The sequence below is a fragment of the Poecilia formosa genome, unplaced genomic scaffold, assembly GCF_000485575.1.
Source record: "Poecilia formosa unplaced genomic scaffold, Poecilia_formosa-5.1.2 Scaffold398, whole genome shotgun sequence".
In the NCBI taxonomy this organism is placed as follows: domain Eukaryota; kingdom Metazoa; phylum Chordata; class Actinopteri; order Cyprinodontiformes; family Poeciliidae; genus Poecilia; species Poecilia formosa.
This window is the reverse complement of record NW_006800337.1, coordinates 89,699-105,766: the sequence shown is the minus strand read 5'-3', so window position 1 is coordinate 105,766 and position 16,068 is coordinate 89,699. Positions and strand designations below refer to the sequence as shown.

Below are 16,068 nucleotides of genomic sequence, written 5' to 3'. Positions count from 1 at the left end.
TCTGTGTTTTCAGCATTTATGTCATTTTCTGGAAGTTTGCTCCAGATTAGAGGAGCATAAAAACTTAATGGTTGTTCTCCATGTTGGGTTCTGATTCGGATTTGATGATTTATGTACCAGCAGAAGTATTTTAAAGTCTGTTCTCTGAGCTCCAGGGAGCCAGTGGAAGGACTTTAGAACTGGGGCGATGAGCTGTTTTCCTAGTTTTAGAGCAACAGTGTTCTGGAGCAACTTAATTTGTAATTTACCCTTTTTACGCAGATCTGTGAAAACACTGCTGCAGTAATCAATGTGACTAAGGTGAAACACATTGATGAATCTCCTTAGCTCTCGCTGAGACATTAGTCCTTTGATCCTACAAAATGTTTTTCTGGTGATAGAAGGCCGACTTTGTTACTGTCTTTATGTGAGTCTGAAGGTTGAGGTCTGAGTTCATCACTACGCCCAGATTTCATTCTGATCACTAGATCAGAGTCCTGATTGCTCCCTTTTACTCCAAAGACAATAACTTCATTTTTGTTTCTGTTCAGCTGGAGAAAGTTATGGCACATCCACACATTTATTTGTTCTAAGGATCTGTTCAGTGCTTCAAAGGGTTAATTGTCACGTGGTGACATTGAGATGCATGGCTGTATATAATCTGCATGGTTATGATAACCTTTTTTATGATATGCTATAATCTGAAATAGAGTCAACTTGTATATATCAAATAGAAGGGACCCCAGGATGGGACCTTGCGGTACTCCATATGTGATTTTTATCACATTTTATGAAAAGTTGGCAGACCAACCTTCAGATAATGTAAACATATAAGCATGGAGTTACATAACTCACTCTGACCCCTGCATGTCTGTCTTGTACCCTTGTCTAAACTCATGAATTGTCTCCCAGCCCAAGCTGAGATGGACTGATGTCACTTGGCTGGTTGTTCCAGGCTCCACAAAGCAGCCAGTCTCATTGAAGACATTACACAATTCTGTACCAGTTCACTGACCTTCAAAATGATAGAGTGCCAGTTTAGATGTTTTCAATGGGCAGCTGGTTCTGAAACTCCTGTCACAAATCCACTTTCTGTCCTGTTCTATCTTTGTAGGTCATTTACAGAGAGCAGCCATGTATTTCTTGCACATTTAAGATCCAGTAAATTTTCATTGTAGGAACTTTTACATCCATTAATGGGTCATTCTTTCAACACGTGTCCATCTGTATGTGTTTCTGCTCAGGCGTGGACATCCTGAAGCTGGTGGCGGCCCAGGTGGGTAACCAGTGGGTGGACATCTATCAGTCTCTGGCCAACGCCACCGAACGTGAGGTGGCCGCCTTCTCAAATGGCTACTCCTCCGATCATGAGCGAGCGTACGCCGCGCTGCAGCACTGGACCATCCGAGACAGCGGGGCCAACCTGGCCAAGCTGATCAACGCCCTGCACCGGCTGCGCCGCATCGACGTGGTGGAGAAGATCCGCTGTGTCATGGAGGACAACCCGCAGGTATGCTTCTGTGCGCATTCCACCTCCACCCTGGCTCGAAACGCTCCAAACCAGTTTGTTCTGGATGTCAGAAGAAAAAAAACAAAAAACAATATGTGTGACCTTTGCTCGCATCAGGTTTTTTCCATTAAGGGCTCTATCAACATCAGGCGCACATGTTCTGGTACACACTGTTCTCCGCATGTCTGTTTTACTGAAATCTAATCTGGGAGGCAAGATTTCTCTGATTTTTCCCTCTGAAGCCAGTCCCGGAGGCTCAGCTGCGTTCCCCACATTAAAGTACCACTTCACTTTCAGAAGATGATTTGATGTTTCAGCGCTAATTGCAGCCTGTGTTGCAGCATTCTCCAAAGTTTAGGGGAAAATAAAAAGAGAGATAAGGGAGTCTTTAATACGAGTTTGGTTCAGGATTCTGTGTGCACATGTTCCGGTAGGACGCCACTTGTTACATGCATACTTTAATAAAACTCGAGGAGTTTTGACCTTGCACTGCAATCCCTTACGGACATTTTGGATCATTCATCACCGTTTACTTAGCTTCTCTCCTTTCCTTTCCTGTCCTTCTGCTCTTGTTTCAACAATTTGTATTGAATCAGTGCTCTTGACCACACTCTCCAAGGTCAGGGCTGCACATTAAGCATACCAGCCAGATTCATGTGTTTTTTCATCTCTGCTTTATTATTATCCGATCACCTCAAGACAAAGAGTGATCCTGCAGAAGGTGCAGGTTATTAAAACTGTGTAGAACGGAACTGGCTGGCAAAAAGGCAGTGAGGTGGTGTGGGTCTTGAACCAACATTGGGAAACTGTCAGTTTAATTCTGGTTTTACTTTTCTCACTGAGAACTTAACCAAGCCTGGTGCGCGGTGCTATATGGCTACCAGAAGAGAAGAGAAGAGCTAAACAAACTTCTCTACTTTAACATAAGATTCCACGTCACGCAAGAAGATAATAAGTTCCTGAAAACTAAGGATGCACCAAGAGGGAAGTGTGGGCCAATATCAATATCCATGACCAAAATGGCTCTTATGGCTGGTAACTGATATTTATTGATATTGTATATACTACATTCATTTCACTATGCTTTTGACACTTAGAAAAAAACACCCAACCCACTAACCAACCCCATCCTCTCCCCGTCCAGAAACAAACAGCACCAAGATGGAAATAAATAGTTTTATTCATCAGACCGACAGCCATATGTTAAAAAATGACTAATATCAGCCGATACCGATGTTATTGCCAATATATCAGTCATCCTACTGAAAACCTTTAGCTAACGTTTTTCAATGCAGATTGTTCTTTGTAGATGCTGTAAAGCTTTAGAAGTATGGCCATTTATCATACCGTTTATCATTTATTGTGATAAATTTCTTATCATGATTAGATTTTGATTTATTGTTGACAGAATACATTGCAACTGATGTTTAAGGACCACTAAAACTGTCCTTATCGTTATTTTTCAGTTTTCTTTACTGTTTTGTCAAAAAAAGTGTATCAATGAAGCAATAAATCTGAAAATATGATTAAATACAGTTATTGTGTGCATTTAAGTGACAAAAATCACACTTCAGGTAATTAATGGTTCTTATCGTCACTTTAAGATCATATCGCCCATACATAGTACTAGCTCATTTCGGTCACCTTTTTCTTCACTTCCTGCTCTTGATCAGCATCTAACATAATCTTACCGAGTTATCACCCAAGAAGGTGATTAATGGTTCCATATTTTCTACGAAGTGAATCTGTACATCAGAACCAAGCAGGACATTTTTACCTCTAATGTTCTTTGGTTCAGGTTAACCCCCAACCCTTTCACAAGAAATGAACAATGTTTGTGTTCCTTTGAATGAAACGACACAAGCCAAGCAGGATCATAGAATATAAACAATTCAACAAATCAGATTCCATCTATATTGAAGCCTTGGTATGTTTTGCACCTGCGAAGATCAGAGGATTTTGTTTAGGTAACCCAACTGTGACATAAAAGTTCATGACTGATGCTAAAGTCATTTAGATTTGTGTCTTTGTAATTTTTTAAAAAATGTTTCTCCTACTTATGCTAATCCAAGAAAAATGAGACAGTCGTCATTTATGGGCTGTTACTGAGGTCATGACCGTTTGATGAACTGCATGTTAGTTCTTAATTCACAATGAATCAGTTGTGCTGCATTTTTGGGAAGTGTGTCAATGCGTCTTCTTACACAACGGATATATCTGAGGCCGGGTTTTGCTTTGTCATTGTGTCAGTGGTTTTCCTGCTGCAAAAAAAAAAAAAAATGGAGCGTCAGCCTCCTGGTTGACGTTTCTATTTTTGTCCCCGCTTCACCGTGAGAGCTGAAGCCAGACAGAAGACGAATGTAATCGCCTCCCTCCTTTCATTTCTGTTTCCGCTCACAGAAAGCCTGGAGGCATTCTGAGAGAGCGGAGCAGCGCCTCAACAGAACATCCAGGCTGTGTGTTCACAGCACTGCAGTGATGCTAAAGTAGTTATGAGCAAGAATCTATGCTTCGGTGGAAAGCATAGACTGTTGTTATGCTTCTTTTTTTGTTTGTTTATTAACCTCGTCTATCAACAGAAACATTGATGGACTGATGTCACAAAAATAGTTACACAGTTAAATATTACTATGAGGTGAGACTTTGGTGTTTTAACCTGTAGTAAGTTTGTGGTTAGCATCCATTAGTTAGCCTACAGTCCATTATTATGCTACACCACCAACAAAATATCACAGTCATGGGTTTAAATGCTTGTATCCTTGTGAGGAAGCATTTCTTTTTTGTGGCTCTTGCACATAGTTTAAGTGATGAAAGAAAAAAATGGGTTTTCACATACAAATCCCCGTTTTATAAGATCAAAGTTGACTAGTAAAGTGAGGCAAAGCCTTTGTGGATTATGTGTCTGAAAGAGATTCCGTTGCTCCTTTGGACTTCCATGGTGAATGACTGATTAAAGAAAAGTTCTTGTGAGAGTGTAAATTAAAGCATCATGTTGAAGACCACGGCAAAGTTCACACAGAGTGGCAAAACAGAACGGAACGACCTCTTCTTTTATCACCAGGTCCTTTATAAAGTAACTCGATTTAAAATTTGCCCTGATACTCAAAATCAGAAAGAAAATAAACATTTTTGCTGGAGTTCGTAGGTTAGATTATTGGGTCTAATTAGTATATTACACAAGTTACTGTCATTCTATGAATGTGATTTGGTGGAACATCGAGTCCTGGCATGCATTAGAAGTATGCAAAGTTGACGCAGTCTTGTGTAATGTTTGTGTGTTCTGGCAATCAATGTGAGATTGACAGTGTTCTGCTGCATCATGACCAGGTGCGTTACCTTTCTGTGATTTTACAATCTGACACGATGAAGGATCGACTGACCATCTGGGATCAAAATGTCTAATGGAACTCTAAAATGTTCCATTAGACGGATGTGGCACCATCAGGCATCTAGGAATTGTACCCAGGGACGAACCGGGTTTCCGGAGAGCCACAGTTCTCTTCCAGTTAACGTTCCTGTGATTTATTCACACAATCAAGCCGCTTTTGAGCCATGGTTCTGTAATCAGACACTTACAAAACCATGGCACCATCATCAATAGGGTTAAAAGAAAAATCACGTGTGTTCAGTACAATGTGGGAACTCTAAAATACCTTCCATTGGTCCTTTGAGCAATCTTTCACAGTCTACCACTAAAGGGCAAAAACATTCCAATCCTATTTTGCCTTTTAACCATGAAAAGACACAATCAAAGGCAATTTGTGACATAGCTTATGGCTTAGTGTTTATGGCTTACTTCCCATTAGCAGCCTTTCAGTCCCTTCTCCAACAAGCCCCAGAGCGAAAGAGCACATGCTTTTCTTTCTAAAGAAAAAGACAACAATTTCAAAGAAGTCCCTCTTGAACTTTTTTAAATGCAATTGGGGGCCGTCACCATCACATGTCTGTGATTGTGTTTGTTCCACTGGGGTGTGTAAGTGAGCATCCAAACCCAAGCTGAAGGGGGAAATTCTTCATGAAATCACAGTTAAAACTTCAGATTAAAGACATTTAAACCGACTCTACAGGAAAAATGCTGAAGAGGGCAATCTGTCAAAGAACAAGATCAACAGTACAGCAAACACCAAATATGCAAAGGGTGTTAATGATCAACAAGAAGTGGGGAGTTGGAATGAGTACATGAGACATGAGATATGGTCTATTATTAAAGAACAAGTGAAGCAAACACTCTAAAACATTTAAATACAGATATGGTTTCTGTTCCAAACCAGGAACACAACTAATCCAAGACTAGCTCAAGATTCCCTGAGATCTTATAGAAACATAAAAAAACTCTAGATTTTAACAGATCATTGTTAAAATCCAGGACATGCACTGATTAGGAATAATTAGAAATAATGTCTTAATCAGAATATTGTAGATTAGTAGTGTTTTCACATCACCATAGTCTGGTAGACATGGGGCCCACAATGGCAAAATGGCATTTGTTCCGTTTTCAGCTGTTGTTCACTTCCAGCCTGCACTGTGTGAAATGACCCAAACCCTTTGGAAAACCTGTTCACCTCCTCACCTGTGGTGGCGCTGCATCAAGAACCACTGAAGGAAATGGGACAAAAACCTCTAAAGAAGAACATACTGAGAGCAACTTTCTTCTTCATGAAATGCAAACAAAAATGGAGCATCATCAGATTTTAGCAGTTGATTTCTCTCTTGTCTAGAAGACAAAAGACCACTAGCCGTTTCTCCCACTGGTGCTAGACACATAGGGTTGTTTTACCCAGAATGCCCTGCGATGTAGTCTGTTTTGGAGAAGTTTCTAGTCCACTTGGTATCCGTGTGCACGTCAACCAAACCAAGACCAGGCGTACCAGGTTTTCGTTTTCGTTTTTTGGTCCGCATCAGAGTTCAGATACTCATTCACACCTCCCCAAATTAATTGGAAGTTTGATTAAAGTGGACTAAAGAAGGCTGTGGTGAATTCACCCTCAGAGTTGAGAAGCTGAACATACAGAGGGAACAACACAGAGGGAGCCCATGTTCCACTTGAGTCTGCATCTTAGCAAGCAAAAATAAATACATTTTGGAGTGACAAGGTAATCTTTTGATCTGATAAAGTGAATCTCTCCCCGCTACCCTTCATTCTGCTGCAGTCTGCCACTTCTGCCAAGTGAGCCTGGCTGGCACAGTCCCTCAGAGTGTGTACGTCTAAACAGCCTGTGTGCTGGGGAGTTGTGTGTGTCTTGTCCCCAGCAGGCCCTCGCGTTGCGCTGAAAGCAACGGTCAGCAACTCAGTCTGGTGGTTTTCTCGCCCACATGCACAGGAACACACAGGCCTCGGAGCTTTCTGGAGCCGCCGTTCCTTTGTTCCTCTCCGTGACCCCGTCTCTGCTTCGTCGTCCTCTGCAGTTCAATATGTACTGCGTGTGAATAGCGGTGCAAGGAAACGGAACTCACATTGGTTTACAAGAGGCTCTCAGATGGAATACGTAGATATTTGCGAAAGACTCTGCCTGGGTGGCCCGTCATGCTTCACTGGGGACAAAGCTTCTGTTGTTTGCCACTGTGGTCTGACGTTATGCGTAAACTGTAATCTGCTACTTCATCTAGTTGATTAAAGTAGATTTACTCAGTCATGAAAAGCATTTTGATGGAAAACGAAGCACCAAAACGCGTACTGAGAGCAAAATGTGGTTAAACACCAAAGTATGATTTATATGTTGAAGCCTTCAAAGTAAGCCCTTTCTTCTTTGATAACAGCTCTGCACACAGTCATCAGTGCTTGAAGCAGCTTTATGACTTTGTCAGCTCGAGAACTTGTGGGTTCCCTTGTGGGAACGTCGTGTACTCTTTGACTGATTTTCCCTTAGTGGTCGAACTCATCTTTTCTGGGGTTAGACTGGATAATTGCAGAGGTAGGCAGATCTGATGCCATCCGTCTTTTCTCTTCCTTCTGGGTCAACAACCTCCTTCGAACCTATATGTGAATTCTGGCTCTTCATTTATTTCAAAAACACTTTACTGCGTTTCTAGAAATAGATTGGTTTGTCTATTTTTAGTTGGCTCTATTAAGTTTGCACGTTGTCTCCATCCAGTCGCAATGCAAATTTTAAGCGAAGTAGGCATATTTCCATCTGTTGGTTTTGAGTGAATCGTCCAGGCATGATTTTGTCAGATGTTGACACATGGTTGTAATGAACAAGATGTAGAGATTGCAAAACAACATGGACCAATGATTTTATAAAAATTGTGAGTTTCTTGGATTCTTGGACTCATGAACTGTCCATGTCTTCTGTCCCTGCCACCTGAAAATTCAGCTGTTAGCATGTGACCCATCATACAGCAACAGTCTTCATTCAGAGGCCACTTCGGGTCAGGAGCAAGACTTCCTGGCCACAACATCACCATCTATAACGACGATGATTGAAGATACTTGATACGAGTTACACTTACATTTTCTTCATAATAAATATAGTATTTTTTAATTGAATTGAATCGAAATATCAAAGAACTTTGGAATTCACCGATTTTCAGACGTTTTTTTCTGATGCCTGCTTCATTTTAGAGCCAGTCTGTCCTTTTTAATCCTTAAAAATGCTTGTGGCCAAAAGGCTAGAAGTGGGGTAAACCCTGGACAGGCTGTCAACTCATCACAGGACAACACAGGATCACGTATTACAAACCGCTATGCATGCTCACTAGCACATGAGGATAATACAGAATGATCAGTTAAAGGAACATGCTGCTTTTGGTCTCTGGGCAGAAGCTGGAGTACCCTGAGAATTGTATGACACACATTTCTTCACATGAACATAACACAGTTTTTTTTTTTTTTTTTTTTTTGTATTTTCCTTTGTCATCTGTCAGGATTTTATACTAAGGCAAAAAAAAAAGAAAATGACTCTAGAGGGGTTTTTTCTACACTGATTTGAATACCTTATTCCTCACCAGAGCCAGTTAGTCAGTAACATGTGAATCAATTGGACTGACCTACTTTACTCTAAACAGCCATGGTGTCATTCAGCACAACTTAAACAAATAAGCAATAGACCAAACTGTAAAACAGAAACCAAAAATATTTGCTAACCAGCAGCTACAAGAGAAACAGATCTATGTAACAGAAGTATTAGCTTAGCAAATGCTAGCATGACTTCCTGTCCCCTGGAGATGCTGTTTATGGTTCTCTGTGGATCCCTCTGTTTTCCTACAGCTGCTCTCAGAAAAAACATTACTTCCAATTGTATTCATTCAGGGTATCGCTGTCCGGACTCTGCATATAGATGTAAATATGCCTTAGCTAGCTAAACAAAGCATGTGTGTTCTGTCAGAATACAGCAAACCAGATGTTGGGGAACAAAGGAGGAAAGCTACCATTATGTTTCTGTTTCATGTTGTGAGCAAACATTTCTAACAGATTGGTTTCAACAACTGAAGAAAAAAAAAACCCTGTTTTGTCCTGGGTCCTATCCGTTATCTCGGGGATGAAATGACCTCTGCTGGTATATCCTTTCAGCCCAAGTGGGGCTTCGCAGTGAAAAACAAGAAGCTCTCTCATGAGCTCATCCCCAAACCAGTCGCTACTGGTTCAAACCACAGGTTCATTACCACACCAAAGACAGAGACACGAGGGAGCGAGGGGAGAGAGGGAGAGGGATAGGATAGGGGAAAGAGAGGGAGAACTGGGAGGATGGGAAGACAGGAAAAACCAAACAAAGAGACAAAAGCGCGAGAGTAGGAAGAACGGAAGAACGAGGAGGAATTACAGATAAAGAACCATAAAATTGCTCAAATTTAGTTGGGGGATACTAATGTTGTTACATATTTAACATGTGATTTCTTAGGCAACCTCAAAACACAAACCTTTATTTCCTGACTGATAACATCTGCCAGCAGGAAGTTGTTTTAAGTGGCCTTCTTTTAATCTGAAGTCATATCTCCATCTTCAACTGTCTCAAACAAGAATGAGAACCTAAACACATGGAAATAGGAAGGGTGCAAAAATACGTTAAATTTAATCATATGAAGATTTTACCATATTTTTAAAAAAATAAGTTATATTTATTCACAGAAACACACATGCAAAACTGATGTACATCCTGTTTTAAACTATTATCCCTAAGCATCATACGACTTTAAGTTTATATATGCCACTAAGGCTTGTTGCTTCATATTGAACACATAGTCATCTACTGCCATCTAGTGGTCAGCGTTTAGGCTAATTTTGGAACATGCTAGCTACCTAAAACATGTGTACTGAATGAACAAATTAACTTAATTTATAATCTGCTTGGTAGCAAAACATAAGATATCTGTTACTGTTTATAAATGAAGAGATGGGGTATGTTAGGAATGAAATGGTTTGTTTAGGAGATAGAACATAAGAATGAGAAGGGGGTTGAAATCTGTGCAAAACATGAACTGAGTCGGACTCCCTGCCTCCTAATGGCTGATGGAGTTCACCCCAACTCTCTTCACCTTGAAGTTGTAGATAGAATAAAAAAGGAGAGAAAAACGGGGTAGATTGATGATGCAAAGTTGCCAGGAGCCAAAGGCTCTTTGGAATCATTTCTTTACCTTTGAAATGAATGATGTCAACCCTTTTTAAAACATGACATGAAATTAATGTCTCTTTATATTATCATTACTACTATTATTTAAACCTATTGAGGTTTGGTTGATAGTTAAAATCCTCCTGTCTCTCCTCTCCATGCAGTTTGACATCAACCAGCTGACGACCACAGTGAATGTAAGCCAAAGCCTCAGCCCCATCCACAAGCTGCTGGAGTCGCCCAGCAGCACGGCCAGCAGCAGTGGAAGCAGCAGCAGCGGCGGCAGCATGTACCGAGCCGGCGGCGTCGGACCTGTCCAATCGCCTATGGACCGAACCAAAGGTTTCTTCGCCGATGAATCAGAACCGCTCCTCCGCTGCGACTCCACATCCAGCAAAGACTCCGCCCTCAGCAGAAATGGCTCCTTCATTACCAAAGGTGAGAGGGGAAGTTCAGCCAGGACACAGTGAACTTCGAACTGTTTCTCCACTTGTTGTTTGATGTGTCACGTACACCTCCAACCAAAGGCGGAGATCCCAACAAGATGAAGTGTTTGCTTACTTTACTTGCTCAAATAGTTTGAAAATGTCTGCACGAACTTTCTTATTGACATAATAATTGGTATTCATTTGAAAATGATCAAAAAAACTCAGCTCTGTAAATAAGTAAAAAGCTGTTGACGTTCAAAGACTCCTTAACATCTCCAGGAGGATTTGCAATTCTTATGTAATCGATGGAACGTTAGCTGGAGATAGGCACCAGCACCCCTCCCGACCCCACTAAGGGACAAGGGTGTTAAGAAAATGGATGGATGGATGGATGTAATCAATGGAAGTAGACAAAGAATAATGAGGAAGAAAGTGTCACTTTATGAGTCTGTCTGCCTGTGACTCGTGTTTTAGTCGTTACCTACTGCTTGTATCCAGATAATAGAACAGATCTTCTGTGTTCCTTGTAGAGTCACTCCTGTGAGTCAGTCTGACACAGAAACTGTGTCACCGGGTAACTTTGTTGTAAACGCCACAAGCATCGGTGAGTAGGTTACACACTGCTCTGAACATGTGTGTAACCTACTCAGGTAATGTAATACACTGTACAATTCAAATTTTAGACATAATGTGAAGTTACAGCGGTGGACTGGTGTCATGGTAGGCAGCACAGATTCTTCATTACAGTGGAGCCTTTGGAGTTCAGCTGTTTCCGATTCTTTAAGTCCTTAACAAATGATTCAGACTCTCATTATTGTTGGCTCATTGTTATTGTAATGTTACGGCTGTTGAAAGAAATGTGGGAAAACATGACTTCCAGTTATAAGTAGATGTTTGGGTGCCCTCATGTGGTCTGTTCTGGCTATTACAATCTGTATATTCATGAGGAACCTAATCTGATTGTGCATGTTGTCAGGACTATTTTAAATTTGTTTCCACAATTGATGAGAAATTGTTTAAGTTTTTTATTAGATTAAATCATACCCATTACTATAAGAGCTGAAGAACAAGAGCAGAAAGTTACTTTACTGACTCTGGTGTGAAAGATAATTACATCAATGTTGTCCAAAATTACACTTCTACACTTAAGCGAAACTGAACAAAACCATCTCAGCATTTTGATTAAAGTTCAAATTGAACCGGTTGTTATTTATTGTCAGTGAAGACTTTTAAGTAAAAAAAAATAAAATAAAAATAAAAAAATACATACAGTATCTCTCCACTGGAGGGCAGCAAAACCTAAGTTTAAACCTTGGGGACGGTTCATCTTCTTAATTTGCTAACAGAAAAAGACACAGAGTTTTAAGAGGATTTTTGAAAGATTCACCAACTCAACTTTATTTCTTATAAAGAACATTATGAATGTAATGTAAGACTTATACCTCCAAAGAAAGGTACCGACTTCGTCCAGCCAACTGGTGATAAATTAGCATTCAGTTTTTTAGCTAGCAAGACAATGTCAGCGGTGACTCACATAAAGCAATGAAGGTTTAAAACTTTTTAAGGTTGTCTTTTATATTATTCCAGCTTATAGTCACTATTGAATGAACATGCTTCTGGAAAAAGAAATGTTTCAGTACCTAATACTGAAAGAAATGTTTGGGTGGTTTTCAGGTGAAGTATAATTGCAAAAACTGTAGCATTCAATACAAGAATAATATAATCAAATCTTTTTCTTGTGTCCCCCTGCAGAGAAGAAAGACACGGTTCTCCGGCAGGTTCGCCTGGACCCGTGCGACCTTCAGCCAATCTTCGACGACATGCTGCACATCCTGAACCCTGAGGAGCTGCATGTCCTCGAGGAGATCCCCACCGCCGAGGACAAGCTGGACCGACTGTTTGAGATCGCCGGAGTGAAGAGCCAGGAGGCCAGCCAGACGCTGCTGGACTCCGTCTACAGCCACCTGCCTGACCTGTTATAGTGGAGGGTGTAGGGAGAGAGGGAAAAATAAATAATAAAAAAAAGCAAAAAAAAAAAAAAGCACACAGATGTTCAAAGGCAAAGGGGTTGGGTGTAGTTAAGACTTAGTTTGAGTTGATTTTTTCAAACTGGTGGAGTTGGACTCATGAGGCCACTAGTGTAACACGGCTCCAGCAGGTTATTTACCTTTGGTCTGCTCCCTCTGATGAGTCTGGTCAATCCTGACCACTCCTTCGTTCCTTCTGTATAAAACCCCCCTCTGCTGCGTCACATCACCACCGGTGATGCTAACTGTGAGGCTCCAAGGCCTTCTGGGTTTTAAAGAGTTGAGTCCAAACGGCTTGAATTATGTACAGACTCCACTCAACTAGCACTTTATTTATCTGAAACGGCCAACGCCTTCTTGTTTAAAGGACAATACCGGTGTTTTTTCTTGTTTGTGCCAATCATTTAGGCCCTTCTTGCCTTTACTAATATTTCAGTGTAAAAGTTATATTTATTATTAACACAACAGGCAATGGTATATAAGCTATAACTCTAAACAACACTGGTATTATTCTTTGATTAAGGTTCTTGTAAATCAAAACGGATTGGGCTGATTTCTGAGTCGTGTGCCTAAACGTGTTCCCTTCCACAAATCTTCGCTTTGTTTCCTTCCTGCTGCCTGATCCTGAAGGGGGGGATGGGTGTTTTTTGGTAGCTTGTGACCACCAGCAGGTAGTAGCATCACTTCAACAGTCTGACACCAAATGCATCGATTAAAATGATTCGAGACTGAAGGAATGCAGTGCCTCATAAAGCACCTCAGGCTTTTCCACATTTGGTCATGTTACAACCACAAACCCTATGTTCTTTCAATGGGATTTTATATTAAAGGCCAAACTCAAAGTAGGGTATTGCTATGAGGAATGGAAGAAAATACAAATCAAAATCTGAAAAGCGTAGTTTGCTGTTTTGTTGAATTTTCTGACCTGGCCACATGTGGGCAGATTTTTTTTACCTCCTCCGGCAGTCTTAAGAGATGGGATCATTTGGACCTCACATGTGTTTTACGAGGTTTTCTTTGTGTGGTTTCTGGAATTGACGGTCTGATGGCACAACAGCCCACCTCCCTACGCTTCATCGCTGTCTGACCGTCACATTTACCACGCTCCTCAAAGTCCTGACCTTCATCCAGTTGAACATCTCTAGCTCCACTTCAGATTAGATTTTGAGACACACTCTCCTTCCAACAAGCAGAACCTTTTCAGTTTTTAGATGTTAAACATAAAGTAACCGCAAAAGTGATGAAAGGCCATCACAGGTTCTGGTTGTAAAGTGACAAATCGCTAAAAAGCTCAGAGGATATCAATACTTAGACATTATTTTAGCTCACCTGCCAGTAGGAGAAATGCCTTTTTTCCCCCTGTTTTGTTTTGAACTTCACTGGGAGAGAAAATCTCTTAACTGCCCGTTTGGTGAACCCTGACCCCACATGTGAGCCCAGAGCAGCGCTGAGAAAGGGTTCCTGATTCATTTCAGAGCTTCCTGGCAGCATCAAGGGAAATAACTCAGTCCAGTTTTCTAGATGTTTTATGTTCTTGATATTCCAATGTAATACTCATGCACTAATGGTAATTTCTGTATGTGCTTTTGTCTTGTTTTGTTTTGTTTTGTTTTCCATACTCACTTTGATTTACTATTATTAGTTATTGTAGCATGTGGGTTTCTCTGTCCTCTGTTTGTATGTTTTTGAACCCCTCCATCCCTGGCTGGGGTTCCCTCGCTGGGCTGTAACATATGCATACTCTGTACTCTACTTGAAGTCTGTTACTTGTGCTCACCAATGAACAGAGTGCAGTCTACCGATTCCTTTAACCTTAAACAGTTTAAACCTCATGAACCCCCTCCGTCTTCAACGCATCACGGAACGAGGAGGCGACATTCTGCCAGAACCTCTGTGGTGTGGACTCTCGCCTTTCGGCCTGGCAGTGGAGAACTAGGACATGATGGAAGGAAAATGGCTGCTTCAGGTACTGCAGCTTGGATGGATGTGACTGAAGGCGGTGCTGCTGTGGACTGCAGTCTGGATGACGGCGGTGAGGAAGTGTGAAGTGGCTCTCCGCTGCGCTGTGGGGTTACCTGTGTCTGAGAAGATGATTACATCAAATTCACAACTCAAATGTAACCAGTATGTTTACTCTTCAGATTAACTAAATAAAGCTAATTTTTTTTTCTTTTTCAGATTTTTGTGCAGAATTTTGTCATTTAGATTCCTGGGAGTATGGTATACTTCTGTTTGTCTTGTAATGTGTGTTGTGGTTATTTAAAGTAACTCATCTGAACAGAATTTAACACAAATATGAACAATANAAATGGGACAAAAACCTCTAAAGAAGAACATACTGAGAGCAACTTTCTTCTTCATGAAATGCAAACAAAAATGGAGCATCATCAGATTTTAGCAGTTGATTTCTCTCTTGTCTAGAAGACAAAAGACCACTAGCCGTTTCTCCCACTGGTGCTAGACACATAGGGTTGTTTTACCCAGAATGCCCTGCGATGTAGTCTGTTTTGGAGAAGTTTCTAGTCCACTTGGTATCCGTGTGCACGTCAACCAAACCAAGACCAGGCGTACCAGGTTTTCGTTTTCGTTTTTTGGTCTGCATCAGAGTTCAGATACTCATTCACACCTCCCCAAATTAATTGGAAGTTTGATTAAAGTGGACTAAAGAAGGCTGTGGTGAATTCACCCTCAGAGTTGAGAAGCTGAACATACAGAGGGAACAACACAGAGGGAGCCCATGTTCCACTTGAGTCTGCATCTTAGCAAGCAAAAATAAATACATTTTGGAGTGACAAGGTAATCTTTTGATCTGATAAAGTGAATCTCTCCCCGCTACCCTTCATTCTGCTGCAGTCTGCCACTTCTGCCAAGTGAGCCTGGCTGGCACAGTCCCTCAGAGTGTGTACGTCTAAACAGCCTGTGTGCTGGGGAGTTGTGTGTGTCTTGTCCCCAGCAGGCCCTCGCGTTGCGCTGAAAGCAACGGTCAGCAACTCAGTCTGGTGGTTTTCTCGCCCACATGCACAGGAACACACAGGCCTCGGAGCTTTCTGGAGCCGCCGTTCCTTTGTTCCTCTCCGTGACCCCGTCTCTGCTTCGTCGTCCTCTGCAGTTCAATATGTACTGCGTGTGAATAGCGGTGCAAGGAAACGGAACTCACATTGGTTTACAAGAGGCTCTCAGATGGAATACGTAGATATTTGCGAAAGACTCTGCCTGGGTGGCCCATCAGGCTTCACTGGGGACAAAGCTTCTGTTGTTTGCCACTGTGGTCTGACGTTATGCGTAAACTGTAATCTGCTACTTCATCTAGTTGATTAAAGTAGATTTACTCAGTCATGAAAAGCATTTTGATGGAAAACGAAGCACCAAAACGCGTACTGAGAGCAAAATGTGGTTAAACACCAAAGTATGATTTATATGTTGAAGCCTTCAAAGTAAGCCCTTTCTTCTTTGATAACAGCTCTGCACACAGTCATCAGTGCTTGAAGCAGCTTTATGACTTTGTCAGCTCGAGAACTTGTGGGTTCCCTTGTGGGAACGCCGTGTCCTCTTTGAATGATTTTCCCTTAGTGGTCGAA

The 16,068-nt window shown here is 41.4% G+C and overlaps 1 protein-coding gene across 1 annotated transcript in view; it reads left to right on the top strand.

Annotated features, from left to right (window-relative positions):
- The window catches only part of LOC103154749 (tumor necrosis factor receptor superfamily member 21-like), a gene marked incomplete at its 5' end in the record, with an annotated part of 29,869 nt that extends 15,202 nt beyond the window's left edge, over positions 1 to 14,667 (top strand). The window contains 3 exons of the mRNA XM_016663006.1: positions 1,224 to 1,489; positions 10,200 to 10,473; positions 12,216 to 14,667. Of these exons, the coding sequence (XP_016518492.1) occupies positions 1,224 to 1,489; positions 10,200 to 10,473; positions 12,216 to 12,445 (770 nt within the window). The remainder of the gene's footprint in view (positions 1 to 1,223; positions 1,490 to 10,199; positions 10,474 to 12,215) is intronic.
- Between the last annotated feature and the right edge of the window lie 1,401 nt (positions 14,668 to 16,068).